This window comes from Chiloscyllium punctatum, chromosome 2, assembly GCF_047496795.1.
Source record: "Chiloscyllium punctatum isolate Juve2018m chromosome 2, sChiPun1.3, whole genome shotgun sequence".
Lineage (NCBI taxonomy): Eukaryota > Metazoa > Chordata > Chondrichthyes > Orectolobiformes > Hemiscylliidae > Chiloscyllium > Chiloscyllium punctatum.
Window position 1 is genome coordinate 102,234,864 of NC_092740.1, and position 20,559 is coordinate 102,255,422.

Sequence of the window (20,559 nt, forward strand, 5' to 3'; positions counted from 1 at the left end):
CCCAGGTAAATAGTGCAGTGAAGAAGGCATATGGCGTACTGGCTTTTATTGGTAGAGGAATTGAGTTCCGGAGTCCTGAGGTCATGCTGCAGTTGTATAAGACTCTGGTGCGGCCGCATCTGGAATATTGTGTGCAGTTTTGGTCGCCATACTATAGGAAGGATGTGGAGGCACTGGAACGGGTGCAGAGGAAGTTTACCAGGATGTTGCCTGGTATGGTAGGAAGATCCTATGAGGAAAGGCTGAGGCACTTGGGGTTGTTTTCATTGGAGAAAAGAAGGTTTAGGGGTGACTTGATAGAGGTGTACAAGATGATTAGGGGGTTAGATAGGGTTGACAGTGAGAACCTTTTTCCACGTATGGAGTCAGCTATTACGAGGGGGCATAGCTTTAAATTAAGGGGGGGTAGATATAGGATTGATGTTAGGGGTAGGTTCTTCACTCAGCGAGTCGTAAGTTCATGGAATGCCCTGCCAGTAGCAGTGGTGGACTCTCCCTCTTTATGGGTATTCAAGCGGGCATTGGATAGGTATATGGAGGATAGTGGGTTAGTGTAGGTTAGGTGGGCTTTGATCGGCGCAACATCGAGGGCCGAAGGGCCTGTACTGCGCTGTATTCTTCAATGTTCTATGTCCCTGACAGCACCCTTTACTTTGGAAGACTAGTGCATAAGGGCTGCCCCTTGTCTGGCCAGCTGTATTCCCTGTGCCTCTTTCCTGTACCTCTTGCAGAGGATGTTGTTCAGGATGGGTCTATGCATACTGGGTAAGGGGCTGGTGCTTTTGGCTTACACTGATGACATGTTTCTCAGGGTTTCTGACCTGGCTGATCTGGAGACGCTGCGCGGTATACTCAGTGCTGTCTTCTGCCAGGATCAACAGGACCAAATCTTCTGGACACCTGCTCAGTCTGTGGTGGAAAATATTATTTGCTGGTGGAATTACAGATGCTCAGCTGGGGCACCACCCGTCTCCTCCGTCTTGTGGTTGCCCTTAGCCTGGCTAAGGAATCCTGGCTTAGGCAGGATTGGAAAGAGCTGGAGGCCAAAGTTTCAGCTTGCTAGGTTGTTGGACAGGACTACTCTGAGTATTATCTTACAAGATTCGAGTGCTGGTCATAAACCAACTACTGGCACCCATGTTGGTATCAGCTGGTCCATTTGACCCTGCATTTTGGTTTTGTCACAAACATCCAGGGAACGTTGCTTCACTTCTCCTGGGACAAGTTCTCTATGATTATTATAATAATGTCTTTCTTACATGCCTTTTCTATCTTGAGCTTTTGTCTATCTTCTTGCTATTCATCTAATTTACTGTTAAGGCAACCCCATCCCCTCTGCCTGTCCTTTCGGTAGGATGGTGTATCCTTGCCATGATCCGCTTGTAGCCACGCTTCTTTCACACTCACAACATTGTACCAGCCAATTTCAATCTGTGCTACAAGCTCATGTACCTCATTTTGCGTATTGTGTGCATTAGAGTACAATACCCTCTGCCCTGCATGGAATGTTTCCTCCTCAAGATGTGCAATGCAACTGAAAAATGGCTGGGAAAATGTCCAGGTGAGTTAAGTCAGAGAACAGGATTCAGGCTTGCTGGATGTTGAACATTGAAGGGGCAAATACCTGAAGCATAGAATTGCACAATGTGACAGGTTTTGAATTAATTGCAAATTAAATGCTATGAACAATGTATACAGAATGGATACATTTTTGGTTCCAACACTTGACAAAGCCAATTTGCACCATCCTTGTAAGTTGGATATTAGTATCTCAATAATGTAGATGTTAGTGGTGATGATTTAAAATGAGGTGAATGCTAGCCAAAAGTGACACAGAACTGCAAAAACCTTTAAAGGTGTTGTGGAATTCAGAGCTGATAGCATTCAGTACAGACCATTGAGTTACTTACAATATGAATGTTGAGCAATGTTAAGTTTCATGATTGATGTGCATCTGGTTTGGGAAGGGTTCAAAGTGCAGCAGGCATTTCCTTTTTGATGTAATTTGTCAGATGTAATATGTAATATGTAATCATTCAGCCAGAAGGACAGTTTCACCAAGTTTTTGCATTTGCTAAGTTAAAAGCAGCATGATAAAAATGTTACCCTCATTATTAGAATGTTGTTATGTCCCACTTCAAGGAGAAGTGTGCTTAGCCTTCATCCACACTGACTGTTCACCGAGCTATGAACTTATTTTGATCTTCACGTTCCCATTATGATCATTGTCACCGAATGAGATGTACCCAGCTTCTGGTGGGATGTTGGTCACTATATCTTTGAGAGTAAAAGGCTAGCAAAAACCACCTGACAGCAGCAAGTGTTCTGAAAAAAAATGTAACATTTGGTTGAACAAGTCGATTAGATGGTTGCTTGGAGACAAAAGCAAATTTGAATTCAGCCAATCAGTTTAAATTATACCCCAAAATATCCACCCCAATCAAGTTTGAATTGAGTATATTGATAATCTTAAAAGCCAATGACACAATCTGATGCTTTGGGGATATCAGACTAGGGAAAATTGAACTGTTGAGAGGAGAACTGCCAAGTTACCAAATTTAAAGACTGCCTGAAAATAGCTCTCTTAAAGGTACTTCATTGATCAGTATCCTGTCAAGCAAAATCCCCAAGAAGAAGAAAACAGGAATACAGAGGAGAACCGAAAACTGCCTGGTTTTGAGATAAGTTTTGTTTTATAAATCTTAATTGGGAGTTTTATCAGACTAGTATTGTGAAAGGGGAAGGTAGAAGATACGTTCGAGGAAGGGGTTGTAAATAGTTGTTAGTTAATTATTCTGTCTTACTTTTACTTCAACTAGTTCTTGTCCTATCAAATTTTCACAGATTGCTGCACAGGATAAATCTTTTCTGTGTTGCTGGGTAAAAATAAGCAGGAGGGCTTACCTCGTATTGTAACAACAGCAATCCAAGATATGAGAAAATTAGAGTTGACAGCAATCCCAGAAACAACAGCAGGCTGCCAATGCTGAACAGTATCCAACTCAGGTAGAGTTGCAGCTGTGGGGTGTCTCAAAATGCAAAAAGGAAATTGGAGGGCTTTTCATACTCGATTCAATTTACTGGGATGTGTGAGGTTCAGTGTTGACACAGGCTTCATATGTCCTGGGAAACAGCGAAGGAACTATGTCAGCTGTTACAGCAAGAGCTGCGGGTTGAAGGAATGGGAGATCATTCTCTCCTGCTAGCTGCTGGCTACATGGAACTTCTATATAAATGGATTTTTGCAGGTAACAACAGGAAATATATGGGATCATTCAGTCATGCACCTACAAATGGTTAATGACTGGTGCCATCTGTAAACCACACTGATTTATTTCACTCACCCAACTGGTCAGTGCTGTAACTCGGACACTGAGGTTTCAGAGCATAGCTGTCTTCCCGCACGTACAGGTGCCATTGACCTTACAAACATGGCTCTGAGAGGGCTGTATCACAATGCTCCAGAATTCATCGAAGGAAGGGGTTCCATTCAATTAATGTTAAGGAACAGGTACCCTCAACTTCAAGTTCCACTTCCTGCAGATGTATGCCCACTACCTCTGTTTATAATGTAGGCAGCATCTTGGTAAACCTCTTCTATGTCTTCACCAAAGCTTCCATATCGTTCCTGTAACGTAATGACTAGAATTGAACACAATACTCTCAGGCAGCAAGATGGAACAACTTCAGCTAATAACCAGTCCTCCAGGACCTCTCCAGTGGCTAGCAAGGATACCAAGATCTTGGTCATGGCACCAACAATCTCCTCTCTTGCCTCTCTCAATAGCCATTGGGCCAAGAGGACTTTGCTCTTCAAGAGACCAAATATTACTTCTTTCTTGATCTCAAAATGCCCTAGCATTTTAGCATACTCCACACAAATCTCACTGTTTACCATGTCGTTCTCCTGGGTGAATACCGAAAGAAAGTACTCATTTAGGATCTCACCCGCATCCTCTGCCTCCAAGCACAAGTTCCCTCCTTTACCCATGCGTGGTCCTACCCTCTTCCTAGTTATTCTCTTGATTTTAGAATATGCATAGAATGCTTTGGGATTCTCCTTAGCCCTACTTGCCAAGGTAATTTAGTGGCCTCTTCTCATTCCCTGCTTGAGTTCTTTCTTGCTTTCTTTACATTCCTCATAGGTCCTGTCCAATTTTAGCTTCCTAAACTGTATGTACGCTTCTGTTTTTCCTTTTAACTAAATTAACAATCTCCCTTGTTATCCAAGGGTCCTTTAACTTGCCATTCGTGCCCTTCCTCCTTACTGGATCATGCTAGTCCTGAACTCTGATCACTAGGTCATTAAACAACTCCCAAAAGTCAAATGTGGACTCAATTAACCCTCCCTGATGTCTGTCTAATACTGGCATAATTTGTCTTCCCCAACTTAATAACTTCCTGCAAGGTCCTGACTTATCATTATTCATAGCTTCCTTAAAATGTAAGGAGTTATGATCCTTGTTTCCAAACAATCTCCTGATGAAAGATCAGTCACCTGACCAGATTCATTAGCTAATACAAGTCCAGAATGGTCCCTCCTCTAACTGAACTGTCCACATATTGTTTCAATAAACCCTTTTCGAGGTATCTAACAAATTCTGCCTCTTGTTCTGAGAAAGTGCCAGTCAATATTGGGGAAGTTAAAATCATCGTATATGACAACCGTGTTGTTATTGCATCTTCCATTATCGGCCTACATTGGGGAACAAATGTCTAGTGCCTTGTGGGGGAGGGGGGCGGGCAGCAGGATTATAGTATAATCGCATCAGAACGATTGCACCCTGCCTACTTTTGAGCTCTACCTATATTGTCTAAGTGGATCAACTGTCCAATACGTTCTCTCTGAGTGCAAATGTGACACTCTCCACCTCTTTTACCTCCTTCCCTATCTTGTCTAAAGCAATAAAACCCTGGAAAGTTAAGCATTCAGTCCCATTGATCCCATTAACCTCAAGGGCCATGCCCAGCTCCCTCTTGAACATATCTGATGAACTGGCCCCAATAGTTTCCTGTGGGAGAGAATTCTACAGGTTCACAACTCTGAATGAAGAAATTCTTCCTTATCTCAGTTCTGAACAGCTAACCCCTTATTTGAAGGCTGACCCCTTGTTCTGGACTTCCCCAATGCTGGGAATATTCTTCCCACATCTAGCCTGTTCTGTCCCATCAGGATTTTATATGCTTCTATGAAATCCCACCTCAATCTTCTACATTCCAGTGAATTCAAGCCCATGTGATCCAGTCTTTCATTATATGTCAGTCCTGCCAGCCTGGGAATCAGTCTGGTGAGCCTTCGCCGGACTCCCTCAGTAGCAAGAATGTCCTTCCTCAGACTAGGAGACCAAAACTGCACACAGGTGAGGTTCAATTCAACAGAATACTGGCTTAGATTTGCAAGTCCGTACACCACTGCACTTTAGATCTAACTTTTCTTCTTCATATATCATAAAGTCAACTTGCTGACAACTATTTGCTCATTCTTTTTGGGAAGGAATGATATTCTTGTCTTCATATTCACTTGTTCTGCTACTGAATGAGTTCACAGTGCTTTTATTTTCAATTTTTCAATATGCTACAACAGTAGAATTGGAAAATACTGATGATGGCTTGCTTTTTTGCAGTGAGCTTTGTTGTTGAATGAGTTTCTAAAGCACCATTCACATCAATGAGATTAGTTAGTGAACATACAAGAGGTCAGCAAGAGCAAATGACATCTTTATTTTGAAACTGTAAGCCAGAATGGACTAAACCAAAGTCACTCAGGAATGAAGAACATGTACAAAATTGTATACATTATAAAAATATGTTAAATCAAACTTTCAGTTAAGTAGCTGACAAAATTTTCTGTCTACATATGAATGATAAATTATATTTCAATTAATGGCTTGCTATGGCAGCACTAAGGGATGACAACTTGCACACCCCTTTACATAATATTGACCACATACAGCTTAGATGACTAGTACTGGCATGCTGGAATGCATTTAGATCAGTCATAACAACATATTCCAAAGGTAGACATGCCACAGTTTCCAGCTAATTCATTCAAGTAATTACTATTCCACCTAATCATATTTCAAAAATACTTTGATATCTTGGTGTCTGACATTCTAGCACAATTTGTACTGCACTACTCCTTTAATACATAGATGCTTCATAGATTCCCGGAAGCTTGAACTTATCAAAGTATTCAGGGTTCTGATGATTTTGCACTGAAATACTATATTTAAAACTCCATAAAATATCCCTAGACTCACTTCACAGAGTATGTTCTTAAGTCAAGGCAATTTCTTGTGTACTGAAAAGAAATCGATTTTTAAAAGTCACCAAATCATGCACAATTAACTTTATTATAAAACAGTGCAATATTAGTACAGTACATCATATAGGAATGGAATGAGGGAAAAAAAATACCAAAGTAATCCAGAGCAAGATATTGACTTTCTCACGTTGAAGAGTGTAAGCCACCTTATTGAACTTAATTTTTTCTGGTGTTTGTTCAAACAGTTCACAATATTGACAGAGGCAATTTGCACTCTTCCATACCTCAACCACCCCCTCCACTCCATACCTCAGGTATAGGTAACACCTTTTTAAAAAAGAAGTCTGATATTCACCCAAAGAATGGCAGATAAAGGTCCACAAAACTGTACAGAAATTGATGCATATTTCATTCTGAGATGCTGGCAGGTCTGGAAGTTAAGAATTCAGGCATTTATTCCCTATATCAACAGTTGCAGTACAAACAAAGTAGCAGTTCATATGCTAATATGAAACATTAGCATATCACTATTTTCTGTGTGACTGGCTTGGTTTTCTCATGGGAAAAATGCATTTTGTTTTAAATTCAGTTTATATAAAATTTAGAAGCTTGCTGAATTGCACATCAGAGAAAAATGCCAGTTAAAAGTTTTAGTTAATTTCATGGGGAGTTTTAAAAAATGAATAAATATAGAAGTACATAGGCATCTTGGATAAGAGAAATGACAACTGGGAAGGAAAGAGACAGACATTTGGCAAAACTGGCATTCTGACTAGAAATATGTCAGCAATAATATTATCATTCTGTTTCAACAGACATTTTGACATCAGAATGCCACTGGACTGACCTACAGTACATGCAGTCAGCTACAGTGCTGACTTTCTTACAGTGAGCACAATTACATAATTGTATTTTCAGGTTCCAGACCTTCAGACATCCTTATCAACAGACTGAAATTACAAACAAATAAAAAGGCAACAAAACAAAAGAAAGAAAAACTACTGTATGAATGGAGAATGATAATCAAATTCATGAATACATGATAATTCTTTGCTCTGGCACTCATTGACCTTGTAGAGAAGAATAAGCTAAAATTCCATTTGTATTCTTTTAAAAAAATATGAAGAGCTGTAACTGCAGCACAGGCCAAATCCATGCAAGCCACTGGGCAGTGCAGGACTAGCCCAGTTAATAACATCGTCAGAGTGGAACATCAGTCTCAACCGAACGGCCACAGAAATGAGTGATGGGTTGTTGTTAGGCCTTTCTCATCATGAAGAACTCATAGAAACAGTCACCAAAGAGTTAAAACGAAGATGAGTGTAGCAAACATATGAACTCAGAAGAATCTGTGGAAAATAAATCACATATTCTGTTATAATATATACAACTTATTGTGTTTTAGGCAGACTAGCAGCATCACAATGATGTCACAGCAATGAAAACTTGCATTTATTAGATTAGATTAGATTAGATTACTTACAGTGTGGAAACAGGCCCTTCGGCCCAACAAGTCCCCACCGCCCCGCCGAAGCAAAACCCACCCATACCCCTACATCTACCCCTTACCTAACACTACGGGCAATTTAGCATGGCCAATTCACCTGACCTGCACATCTTTGGAGTGTGGGAGAAAACCAGAGCACCCGGAGGAAACCCACGCAGACACGGGGAGAACGTGCAAACTCCACACAGTCAGTCGCCTGAGGCGGGAATTGAACCCGGGTCTCTGGCGCTGTGAGGCAGCAGTGCTAACCACTGTGCCACCCACAATTAAGCACCTTAAATGCAGAAAACATGCAGCAAGGCACTTCACAAATTGTGATCAGACTAAACTAGAACCTGAGTTACCTCGAGTCAGAGAAAGTAAGCAAAAGCTTGTACGAAGAGGTAGGTTCTGAGAATTGTCTAAGAGGGGAGTTCAGAGAGATGATGTTTATTGATTGTGAGACCTAAACACCTGATTGTATGGTCAACAACGGTTCAGTGAAGATGTGCAGACTGAGGGACACACAACAAACTGGATTTGCAGGAATGCTTGTTGGAGTGGGTGGGAGCTGATTGGTATAGGAGTAGGGATGGTCAACAACATGAAAGGGATGTAAAGACATGTGTGAGAATTTTAACTTAAAGCCATTTGGGGATTTGGATCTAAAGGACATCCTCAAGTATGAGTATGATGGTAATTTCATTTGTTGCAGGGTAAGAAATGGACACCACTTTAAGATAAACTGAAGTTGTGAGGGGTTGTTCATTTGAATGGTTTGATTTGAAGGTGAAAAAGGCATGAATGAGATTTTCCGAGAATATAGAACAAAGATGGGCTCCCTTAGGATCAATAATGTCCTTCCTCAGACTAGGAGACCAAAATTGCACACAATACTCAGGGTATGGCCTCATCAAGGCTCTATATAACTGATTACTACTCAAATCCTCTCGCTATGAAGCAACATGTCCTTAGCTTTCCTCATCGCTGGCTGTACCTGCATGCCAACCTTCAGTGACTGTTTCACCATGACATCCCAGTCTTTTTGCATCTCATCTTTCCTAAACTGCCACCATTCAGATAATAATCTGCTCTTTTGCTTTTGTGACCAAAGTGGATAACCTCACACTTATCCACATTATATTGCATTTGCCAAGTGTTTGCCAGTCTGTCCAAGAGGTGGCAGCACACACTGCCACCCAGCTTAGTGTCATTGGCAAATTGAGATATTACATTCAATTGCTTTGTCCAAATTTTATATATATATTGTGAATAGCTGGGGTCCCAGCACTGAACCCCACTCATCACTGCCTGCTACTCTGAAAAGGACCCGTTTATTCCAACTCTCTACTTCCTGCCTGCCATCCAGTTCTCTATCAATGCCAATATCACCAGCTTTAAATCTTCCTTCCTAGTCTCTTGTGTAGAGCATTATCAAAAGCCTTTCGAAAGTCCAGATAACACATCTACTGCTTCACCCTTGTTCACTCTACTAGTCACAACCTCAAAAAATTCCAGAAAATTTGTCAAGAATAATTTCCCTTTAGTAAATCCACGTTGACTTAGACCAATTCTGTCAGTGCTTTCCTGATGCTATTACTTCCTTAGTAATTGACTCCAACATTTTCCCCACATCAGGCTAAACAGCCGAGAAATCCCTGTTTTTTCTTTCCCTGCTTTTTAAAAAAACGTGAGGTTACATTAGTTACTCTCCAGTCTATTAGAACCCTTCCAGAGTAAAGAGAATACTTCCTGAAGTAGTCTGGGATGCAGAGCATCAGGCCCTGGGGATTTATTAGGATTTAACAATAAATTAAATTTATTGGAAATTTCAATACCATTTCCTGACAAATAAGGATTTCCTTCAGCTCTTCCTTCATGCTTGACACTCTGGTCCTTGGCATTAGCATGGTGATAGTGCCTCAAAAAATGATAGAAGGCATTTGTGGGACTTCATTTCCACAAGGAGCATGTGATGGTCACTCTTATTGATACCAGCATATACAGACGCATTTGCAACTGGCAGACTGGCAACATTTCTCACTCTAATTTCAGTCTGTGCGGCAGAGGTTTAAAGTGGAAGGGGGAATGTATAAAGGAGATACGTGAGGCAAGATTTTTTTATACATAAGAGTATTTTATATTCACTTGTGGTGTTGATGCCTAAACTGTTCCAGTACAGCTACAACGCTGGCATCTACCTGACAATGTGGAAAACTGCCCAGCTATGTTCTGCACACAAAAAAAACAGGACAAATCAATCCAACCAATTTCCACCTCATCAGTCTACTCACGATTATTATTAAAGTTGATGGGAAGTGTCATCAACAATGCTATCAAGCAACACTTGCATAACAATAACTGGGCTCAATGATGCCAGTTTGAGCACCTGATCTCATTATAGCTTGGTTTAAACAGCTTGGACAAAAGAGGTGAATTCGAGCGGTGAGGTGAGAATGACTCCCCTTGACACCAAGGTGGCATTCAGCTGAGTGTGGCATCAAGAAGCCTTGACAAAACTGGAATCAATTCATATAAGGGGGCATCACTCTGTTGGTTGGAGTCATATCTGGCACATAGGAAAGTTGATTGTGGTGATTGAAGATCAGTCATCTCAGCTCCAGAGAATCTCTGTAGGGGTTCCTCAAAGTAGTGTCCTAGGCCCAACCACCTTTAGCTGACCTTCCCTCCAAGATCAAGTCAGAAATACAGATTTTTGCTAATGATTACACAATATTCAGCAGCACTCATGACTCCTCAGATACTGAAGCAGTCCATGTTCAAATGCAACAATAATGTTAAAGGCTTAGGTGGGAAGGAATTTGTTAAATGTGTTCAATAAATATGTAGATGGTCCTACTGGAGAAGTGGCCAAGCTTGATATCCACAAGGGAAATAAGGCAGGCAGGTGACTGAGGTGAAGTGGGTGAGCAATTTGGGACCAGTGACCATAATTCAATTACCTTTAAATACTTATGGAAAACTATAGGCCTTGCATAAACATTAAAGTTCAAAATTGGAGCAAGGCCAATTTTGACTGTATTAGACAGGAACTTTCAAAAGTTCATTGGGGTAAGCTGTTCTCAGGTAAAGGAATGACTTACAAGAGGGAAGTTTTCAAAAGCTAGATAATGAAAGCTCAGAGACAGTGTGTTCCTGTCAGAGTGATGGGCAAGGTTGATTGGAGTTGGGAACACTGGATGACAATAGATATTGAGGCTGTAGTCAAGAAAAATAAGGGTGCATGTCCAGGGATAGACAGCTGGGATCAAGTAAATATGTTGAGGATTATAGGGGTATAGGAGTACACTTAATATGGAAATCAGGAGGGCAAAAAGGAAACATAAAATAGCTTAGGCAGAGAAGGTTAAGGAGAATTTAAAGAGATTCTAAAATTATATGAAGGGCAAAAGAGTAGGGAAAGAATAGGGTCCCTTAAAGATCAACAAAGCATCTATATAAGAAGCCACAGGAAATGAGTGAGATCCTAAATGAATATTTCACGTTAACAATTACTATGAAGAAAGTCATGAAAGCTCAGGAACTCAGGGAAATAAATGATGATGTTTTGAAAAGAGTCCACATTACAGAAGTGGAGGTGCTGAAGGTCTTAAAATACATTTTAAAAAAGCATAAATTGCTGGAAAAGCTCAGCAGAAATGGCAGCATCTATTGAGAGAAATTAAAGTCAACAGTTTGGGTCCTGTGACCCTTCACTATGGCTGCCAAAGCTGTTGAGCTTTTCCAGAAATTTCAGTTTTTGCTTCTGATTTCCAGCATCCATCGTTCTTATGATTTTAGATAGATAGATAGATGAAGGGAGAGAAGTAAATATTGTCTACATGAGCTTTAGCAAGGCTTTTGAGAAGGTTCCACATTGGAAGATTCGTTAGTGAACATTAGCTCACATGGGATCCAAGATGAGTGGCAAATTGGATATAAAATTGGCTTGACGGTGGGAGACAGAGGGTGATGGTAGAGGGATGTTGTTCAGACTGGAGATCGGTGACCACCAGAGTGCTAAAAGGCTCAGTGCTGGGTCCACTGATGCTGTCATTTATATCTGTATGAAAATATAGGAGGCATGATTAATAAGTTTCAGATGACACTGAAATTGGTGGTATAGTGGACAGTAGAAAAGAATCTTGATCAACTGGGCAGTGGGCCGAGGAAAGGCAGTTGGAGTTTAATGTGGATAAATACAAAGTTTTTGGTAAGACAAACCAGGACAGAACTTACACCGTTCATGGTGGGGTCCTGGGAATGTTGTTGGACAGAGCAACCTTGGGATGCAGATATGTAGTTCCTTAAAAGTGGCATCAAGAGTAAACAGCATGGTGAAGAAGGCATTTGGGACACTTGCCTTCTATGGCTAGGAGTTTGATCATCATGTTGCAGCTGTTGTTGTAGACTTTATTGAGGCCACATTTGTAGTACCGCATCCAATTCTGGTTGCCTTGCAATTGGAAGGTATCATTGAAGTGTGCAAGAAAGATTTACAAGGATATTGGAGAATTTGAGTTATAAGGGGAGGCTAGATAGGCTGGGACCTTTATCCCTGGATCATGTATGCTGAGGGGTGACCACACAGAAGTTTACAAAATATGCAGGGCATATAGTGAATAGCCAAGGTATTTTCCACAAGGTAGAGGAGTTCAAAACTAGTTGGCATATGTTTAAGTTGAGAGGAGTCAAAAGGGATCTGAGGGGCAACTTTTTCCACAGAGGTGATGACAGAGGCAGGTACAATTACAATATTTAAAAGACATTTGGACAGATAACTGGATAGAAAATGTTTCGAGGGATATGGGCCAAATGCAAGCAAACAGGAGTAGTTCAGTTTAAGAAATCTGGTCAGCATGCATGAGTTGGGCCAAAGGGTCTGTTTCCATGTTGTATGACTTTATGACTCTATAACAAAATCTAGACAACATCCAGGCTTGGAATGACAAGTGGCAAGTACTATTCACACCACACAAATGCCAGGCAATGACCACCTCCAATAAGGAGCAATATAGTGATTGCCTCCTTGACATTCAATGATGTTACCATCACTCTCAACATCCTTGGGGTTACCATTGTCTAGAAACTCAACTGGACCAGTCACATAAAGACAGCGCTCCAAGGGCAGGTTACATAAAATGGAATTCTATTGGAAATTAATGCGCATTAATTCGGGAACATAAGGTCTTTTGATAGTATCTCACATGAACTTCCACAGATTACAAATGGCACTCCTTACAGAATGTTCTGGAGTCTGCATTTAACTCAGTTGAGTGCAACTAAGTTCAATCCAAAGCATTCTGTTTTTCAATGTCTCAAACTGAACATTGCATTTTCTATGTGATATGCTTATCACAGTTGCAATATCTAGCACAATTTGTAAAATTGTGGAGTTATTTTCTCTTCATCCACTGCATTATCCAGAAATAAAAAAGACTGGATGTTCTGGAGAAACTTAGCAAGTCTGGCAGTAACTATGAGTAAAGAAAAAAATTTAACATTTTGAGTCCAGTGTGGCGCTTCTTTGGAACCACCCGGACACAAAATGTTAACACTGCATTTCTCTCCCCAAAGATGCTGCTAGACCCGCTGAGCTTCTCAGTACGCTCAGTTTTTATTTCAGATTTCCAGAACCTGCTGCATTTCCTTGCATTATAGTTGTGACATCTGGTTTCAATGAGGCAATTATATTCACTCTGGAAGATTAAGGCTTTGTACTTACACAGGTTTCATTTAAGTGTTATCCAGCCTTTGTGTCCACAAGCTGCATCTGAACATTAACTGGTATAGGCGGACCTACATAACCACCTTTGGACTGCATTTGATTCTGAATTGAGCTCACCTAAAGACAGAAACAGGAAAGGTCAGATGAAAAATGGCTGGTTTTGTCAGCACTGGACTACCACAGCTAATGTGCTGCAAAACGACACACTGAGATTTTCACAGAGTGCTTACTTAACGAATGTTCCGATGTGCAATTGCAAGGATGATGCTGACAATGTTTTTGCTCTCAACTAATAGTTCCAGCTGAAGTCAATGGTACAAATACTAGAGATTTCATGAACCTGTGCTGAAGTCCAAGAACATATGATCAATCATTTGGAGGCAAAAGATAAATTGGATGAGTCAAAGCATTATGCAGTGTCCTCAAGGGATAATGTTTGTTTTTCATAGGATTTCTTCTCACTATTTGGTGCATGGTTTACTCTTTGAAGATTGAAGGACATTTTGACTTCCTCTCAAGTGAAAGAACAAATGGAAATGGCCTGCTTCCATGCTGTAGGGATTCTATGATTCTACAAAAGTGCTGTCATCTTGTGGAATCATGTATTTACTTTAAAAGCTGATATTAATCATTGCTGAATGTACATTACTAGAGATAATCTGCATACATCGCATTAACCAAGATCCTTTATATGTGTAAGTGTCAATTTTAGTTAAAATATATCTCATTTTTGGAAGTGGATTCATTAAGGGTGGATTCATTTTGGCATTTAAATTAGGATTTTCTTTATCCATGCAGACATGGAGCCATTACACACAAATACTACAGTCCACAGGTAAATCCTTACCAGTTATAACAGCTAGGTTCAGGCTTTAAGTTTTATTGATACATGTACTCAAGTACAGAAACTACAAGAATACAGTGAAAAGTCTACAATGTTGCATCTCATGGTGCCATCTTAGGTGAAGTGACTTCACCTGATGAAGGAGCAACACTCTGAAAGCTTCTGATTTCAAGTGAACCTATTGGCCTATAATCTAGTGTCTGTGACTTCTCACTTAATTCATACAAGTGTCACATGAATACCCATTTCTATTAACAAAGCTATGTTTCACAAATAAAAAGAGCCAAGCCATCATAATTGGCTGTTAAAATCTATAGAAAGAATTATTAATTTGTTCTCCACAAGAGAGAAACATGTCTCTATTATCTTCTAAAACATTTCTGAACCTAACTCCACAATAACTGTTATAGTCCAGAAGAGTATCATTTGATGCAAAATTAATCTGTCTGTACATTAACTGTGCTCAACAGTGATAGCAATCAGAATCTTTTCCAATAAAAGCAAAGTACTGTGGATGCTGAAAATTTGCTAAAAACTGAAACTTCTGGAGAAATGTCAGAAGAGTCATACTGAACTTGAAACATTAACTTTGTTTCTTCATAAATGCTGCTGGACCTATGGGGTTTCTCCATCAAATTTTGTTGTTGGGAATTTTTCTACTTCTCTTCTTGCAGTTATGAATTAAAAACAATGGGAAATCTTCCTTTAGTGAAAAAGCTTTGGAACTTTTTAAGCCCTGGATTTTCTCAGTCACTCTGTGGCACATCCAAACTAGCAAATATACATTGAATATAGAAGTCTGGTCGTAATTTCTAGCAGAAAGCATTTTCATCAGAGGTAGGGCGACATGGTGGCACAGTGGTTAGCAGTGCTGCCTCACAGCACCAGAGACCTGGGTTCAATTCCCGCCTCAGGCGACTGACTGTGTGGGGTTTGCACATTCTCCGCGTGTCTGTGTGGGTTTGCTCCGGTTTCCTCCCACAGTCCAAAAATGTGCAGGTTAGGTGAATTAGCCATGCTAAATTACCCGTAGCATTAGGTGAAGGGGGTAACTGTAGGAGAATGGGTCTGGGTGCTTCAGTGAGTCGGTGTGGACTTGTTGGGCTGAAGGGCCTGTTTCCATACTGTAAGTAATCTAAATCTAAACTGTTAGGGGAGGAAAGGGGCTAGAGGTCAGGCAAATATTAATGTAACCAGAACTCAACTGAATTCAAAGAGACCTATTACAAGGGTCTTATCTTACAGAACCAGTGAAGTTAGTGAAATCCTCAACTCCTTAAAAATTGATTTTTTTTCTGTTATAGAGTTTACAAGAATTAGTTCTAACAAGTTCAATAGCTGTTTGTTGACATAGTAAATACTCTCTTTAAACTTCATTATTGCTTAGCTGCTTTATAAAATTTATCAATAGCATCGTCTGGTGATTGGAACTAGATGTACCTCATTTACCATGAGGTCCTAGACTGGAGTTGTTAACCTGGGGCAATCAGTAATGCCTTGGCTGACCAATATAACTAGGAAAGCCTTCAGGGAGAGGTGGGCACCGCAGGTTGTGGAGTGTTTTATTTTGATTTAATCCCTACCCTTCCCTTCACTTTTTTGATCACACAACATTGCCCTTTGATGAGAAGGGCATTGCTTGCCACTGGCCACCCTGGTGTTTCCTTTTTTCCTGGTGGTGGGAATTGAATAAAGATTTGTACACCTGTTGTTTTTCATTGTGTCTCACACCTGCACACACGCCACATGGGTGCTGGGGAAAATATAAGCACTACCGCAGTTAGGCAGTAGTGTGGGGGTAAAGAAACAGGGGAAAAAAAACAGGAGATTTAGAGTCTCCTCAGTTTAGGGGACAGACTCCGTGGTGGGAAAAAAATAACTAGGAGAGTCCTCAGGGAGAGGTGGACACTGCGAGATGTGCAGTGTTTTATCCCCCCCGCCTCTGATTCTATTTTGACTTAATCCCAGCCCTCTCCTTCACTTTTTTGATCACTCATCATTGCCCTTTATTGAGAAGAGCGCTGCTTGTTACTGTTCACTCAGGTTCTTGCTTTCTTCCTGGTGGTGGAATACAAATAAAGATTTACACATTTGTTGTTCTTCACTGTGTCCTACACCTGCACACACACAATATGGTTCCTAGGGGAAAATTAGCACTACTGCGCATAGGCAGTAGTGTGAGAGTTATATATATATATATATGAAAAAAGAAGAGGTTAAAAAAAGGAAAAAGAAATATAACTCGGAGAGCCTTTAGGGAGAGATGGATACTGCGGGTCATGGAGTGTTTTATTTCCCTCTCTGATTCTATTTTGATTTCATCCCAGCCCTCCCCTTCACTTTCTCGAACACTTAGGCATTGCCCTTTAATGAGAAGGGCACTGCTTGTCACTGGCCACTCAGGTAGTTCTTTTCTTCCTGGTGGTGAAATGTCAATGAAGTTTTCTGCATTTGTCACTGTCTTCACTGTGTCCAACACCTGTACACACAGCATGAATGCTGGGGAAAAATAAGCACTGCCGCATTTGGGCAGGAGTGTGGGGGCTTGGAAAAAGAAAGAAATGATAACCAGGAGAGCCTTTAGGAAGAAGTGGGCACTGTGAGGCACGGAGGGTTTCATTTCCCCCTCCAATTTTATTTTGATTTAATCCCGACTCTCCCTTTCACTTTTTTGTTCACTTAGACATTGCCCTTGAAGAGAAGGGCACTGTTTCTCACTGGCCACTTGAGTGTTTTTCTCCTGGTGGTGGAATACAAATGACGTTTTCTGCACTCGCAATTTCTTCACTGTGTCCGACACCTAGGGGCACACGACCTGGGTGCTGTGGAGTAATGAGCACTGCTGCTGTTTGGCAGTAGCATGGGGATTAAAAAATATACACATATAGAAACTGGGGATTCAGAAAATCCTCAGTTCAGAAAAAAAATAACTGGGAAAACATTCAGGGAGAGTTTGGAACTGCGGGTCGTGGAGTGTTTTATTTCCCCCTCCAATTCTATTTTGATATAACATCTGCAGATTACTTCACTTTTTCGTTCACTTAATCATTGCTCTTGAAGAGAAGCACACTGCTTGTCACTGGCCATTCAAGTGTTTTCTTCCTGGTGGTGCAATAAAGTTTTCTGCACTAATTATTTCTTCACAGTATCCTACACCTACATACACATGACATGGGCGCTGGGAGAAATGGCAGTAGTGTGGGAGATTTTTAAAAAAGTAACCAGAAAATTAAAAAAAACAGGGGATTCAATATCTTCTCACTTCAGGGACTCACTCTGAGCTGCCTGACCACAGCCAGAAATAAAAGGGGCACTTGGTAGTAGTATACTAGACTCTGAAAAAAAAGGACAGGTGGACCTTGCGAAGTATGGAGTGCTTTGTTTCCCTTGCCAACTCTTTTTTGATACAAACTCTGCCCACTCCTTCCCTTTTTCGTTCACGTAGGCTTTGCCCTTGAAGGAAAGGCATTGATTGCAATTGGCTACTCAGATTTTTTTTTGCTGGTGATGGGACATGAATAAGTTTTCTGCACCCGTTGTTTCTTCACTATGTCCTACACCTACATACACATGACATGGAGACTGGGGAGAGATCAGCACTACTGCCAGGGAAGCATCCTTTCACTTTTTCTTTCACTCAGGCACTGCCCTTGAAGAGAAGAGCACTGCTTGTCACTGGCCAAAATAAGGGGATTTTCAAACAAATATAAACAGGGAATTCAGGATCTCCACAGTTAAAAGAAGTACAAACAGGAGAGACTTCAGGGAAAGGTGGGCACCATGAAGCATGGAATGTTTTGTTTCCCTAGCCAACTTTATTTTGTTATAACTCCTGCCCTCCCATTCAATTTTTCATTCATATAGGCATTTCTCTTGAAGAGAAAGACACTGCTTGTCACTGGCCACTCAGGTGTGCTTTATTTTCTACCTGGTAGTGCTATACGAACAAAGTTGTTTGCACTGAAGTGTGGGCGAATGAAAAAAAATAAACAGGGGATTCAGAATCTCAGTTCAGAAAAAAAATTACCAAGAGAGCCTTCAGCCTTTACCTCCCCCTCCAATTGTATTTTGATATAAACCTTACCCCTCCCCCTTTCACATTTTCTTTCACTTGGGTGCTGCCCTCGAAGGACATTGCTCTTCACTGGCTACTCAGGTGTTTCATCCTCAACTACATGCATACAACATTGGGTGCTGGGGAGAAATAAACACCATTCCTGTTAGGCAATAGAGTGGAGATTAACTGAAAAAAAACAGGAGAGCCTTCAGGGAGAGGTGGGCACCGTGGGGCGTGGAGTGCTCTGTTTCTCCCGCCAACTCTGTTTTGCTAGGATCCCTACCACCACCACACCCCACCTTCTTTTCATTGACTAAGGAATTGCCCTTGAAGAGAAGGGCACTGCTTGTCACTGGCCACTCGGGTGTTATTTTCCTGGTGGTGGAACACAAAATAAGTTTTCTGCACTTGATGTTTCTTCATTGTGCCCTACACCTACATGCACACGACATGGGTGTTAGGGACTAATGAGCACTAGTACTGTTTAGCAGTAGTGTGGGGTATTAAAAATATATATATATATATTATATATATAAACAGGGAATGCAGAAACTCCTCAGTTCAGAAAGAATTTGAAACTCTTGTTAAGAGAAAGAAGAAGTCTTATGTTAGGATGAGACATGAAACCTCAGTTAGGGTGCTTGAGAGTTACAAGGTAGCCAGGGAAGACCTAAAGCGAGCTAAGAAGAGACAGGAGAGGACATGAGAAGTTGTTGGTGGATAGGATTAAGGAAAACCCTAAAGTTTTCTATAGGTATATCAAGAATAAAAGAATGACGAGAAAAAGATTAGGGCCAGTCAAGAATAGTAGCAGAAAGTTGTGCATGGAGTCCGAGGAGATGGGGAAGAGGTAAATGAATATTTTTCGACAGTATTCACACAGGAAAAAGACAATGTTGTTGAGGAGAATACTGAGATACAGACTACTAAACTAGATGGGATTGAGGTTTACAAGGAGGAGGTGTTAGCAATTCTGGAAAGTGTGAAATTAGATAAGTCCCCAGGGCCCGATGGGATTTATCCTAGGGTTCTTTGGGAAGCCAGGGAGGAGATTGCAGAGCCTTTGGCTTTGATCTTTATATTGTCATTGTCTAGAGGAATAGTACCAGCAGACTAGAGGATAGCAAATGTTGTCCCCTTGATCAAGAAGGGAAATAGAGACAACCTTGGCAATTATAGACCAGTGAGCCTTAATTCAATTGTGGGTAATGTGTTGGAAAAGGCTATTTGTAATCATCTAGAAAGGAATAAGTTGATTAGGGATCATCAACATGGTTTTGTGAAGGGTGGGTCGTGCCTCACAAATGTTGTTGAGTTCTTTGAGAATGTGACCAAACAGGTAGATGAATGTAAAGCAATTGATGTGGTGTATATGGATTTCAGTAAGGCATTTGATAAGGTTCCCCATGATAGGTTATTGCACAAAATATGGAGGCATTGGATTGAGGGTTATTTAGAGACTTGGATCAGAAATTGGCTAGCTGAAAGAAGACAGAAGGTGATGGTTGATGGGAAATGTTCATCCTGGAGTTCAGCTCCTAGTGGCATGCCGCAAGGATCTATTTTGAGGCCACTGCTGTTTGTTATTTTTATAAGTGACCTAGATGAGGGTGTAGAAGGATGGGTTAGTAAATTTGCAGATGACACTAGCGTCAGTCGAGTTGTGGATAGTGCTGAAGGATGTTGCAGGTTGCAGAGGGAAATAGGTAAGCTGCAGAGCTGGGCTGAGAGGTGGAAAATGGAGTTTAATGTGGAAAAATGATTAACTTTGGAAGGAGCAACAGAAATAAAGAGTACTGGACTAATGGTAAGATTTTTGGTAGTGTAGATGAACAGAGAGATCTCTGTGTCCATGTACAAAGATCCCTGAAGGTTTCCACCCAGGTTGATAGGGTTGTTGAGAAGGCATATCGTGTGTTAGCTTTTATTGGTAGAGGGATTCAGTTTTGGAAACATGAGGTCATGCTGCAGCTGCACAAAACTCTGCTGCTGCCGTACTTGGGGTACTGCGTGCAGTTCTGGTCAGCACATTATAGGAAGGATGTAGAAGCTTTGGAAAGGGCTCAGAGGAGATTTATTAGAATGTTGCCTGGTATGGAGGGAAGGCCTTATGAGGAAAGACTGAGGGACTTGAGGCTGTTTTCGTTAAGAGAGAAGAAGGTTGAGAGGTGACTTAATA

General features: G+C 41.0%; 1 protein-coding gene across 2 annotated transcripts in view; it reads right to left on the minus strand.

Moving 5' to 3' along the window:
- Nucleotides 1-5,701: 5,701 nt before the first annotated feature.
- cdc42se2 (CDC42 small effector 2) overlaps nt 5,702-20,559 on the minus strand; it is a 284,156-nt gene continuing 269,298 nt past the window's right edge. Inside the window, exons 4-5 of one of the 2 annotated variants that reach the window (XM_072586864.1) lie at nt 13,477-13,596; nt 5,702-7,614 (exon numbers count right to left, since the gene is read on the minus strand). In XM_072586864.1, coding sequence (XP_072442965.1) covers nt 13,495-13,596 — 102 coding nt within the window. In that variant the 3' untranslated portion in view covers nt 5,702-7,614; nt 13,477-13,494. The remainder of the gene's footprint in view (nt 7,615-13,476; nt 13,597-20,559) is intronic. The other variant, XM_072586865.1, reaches the window with a different exon arrangement.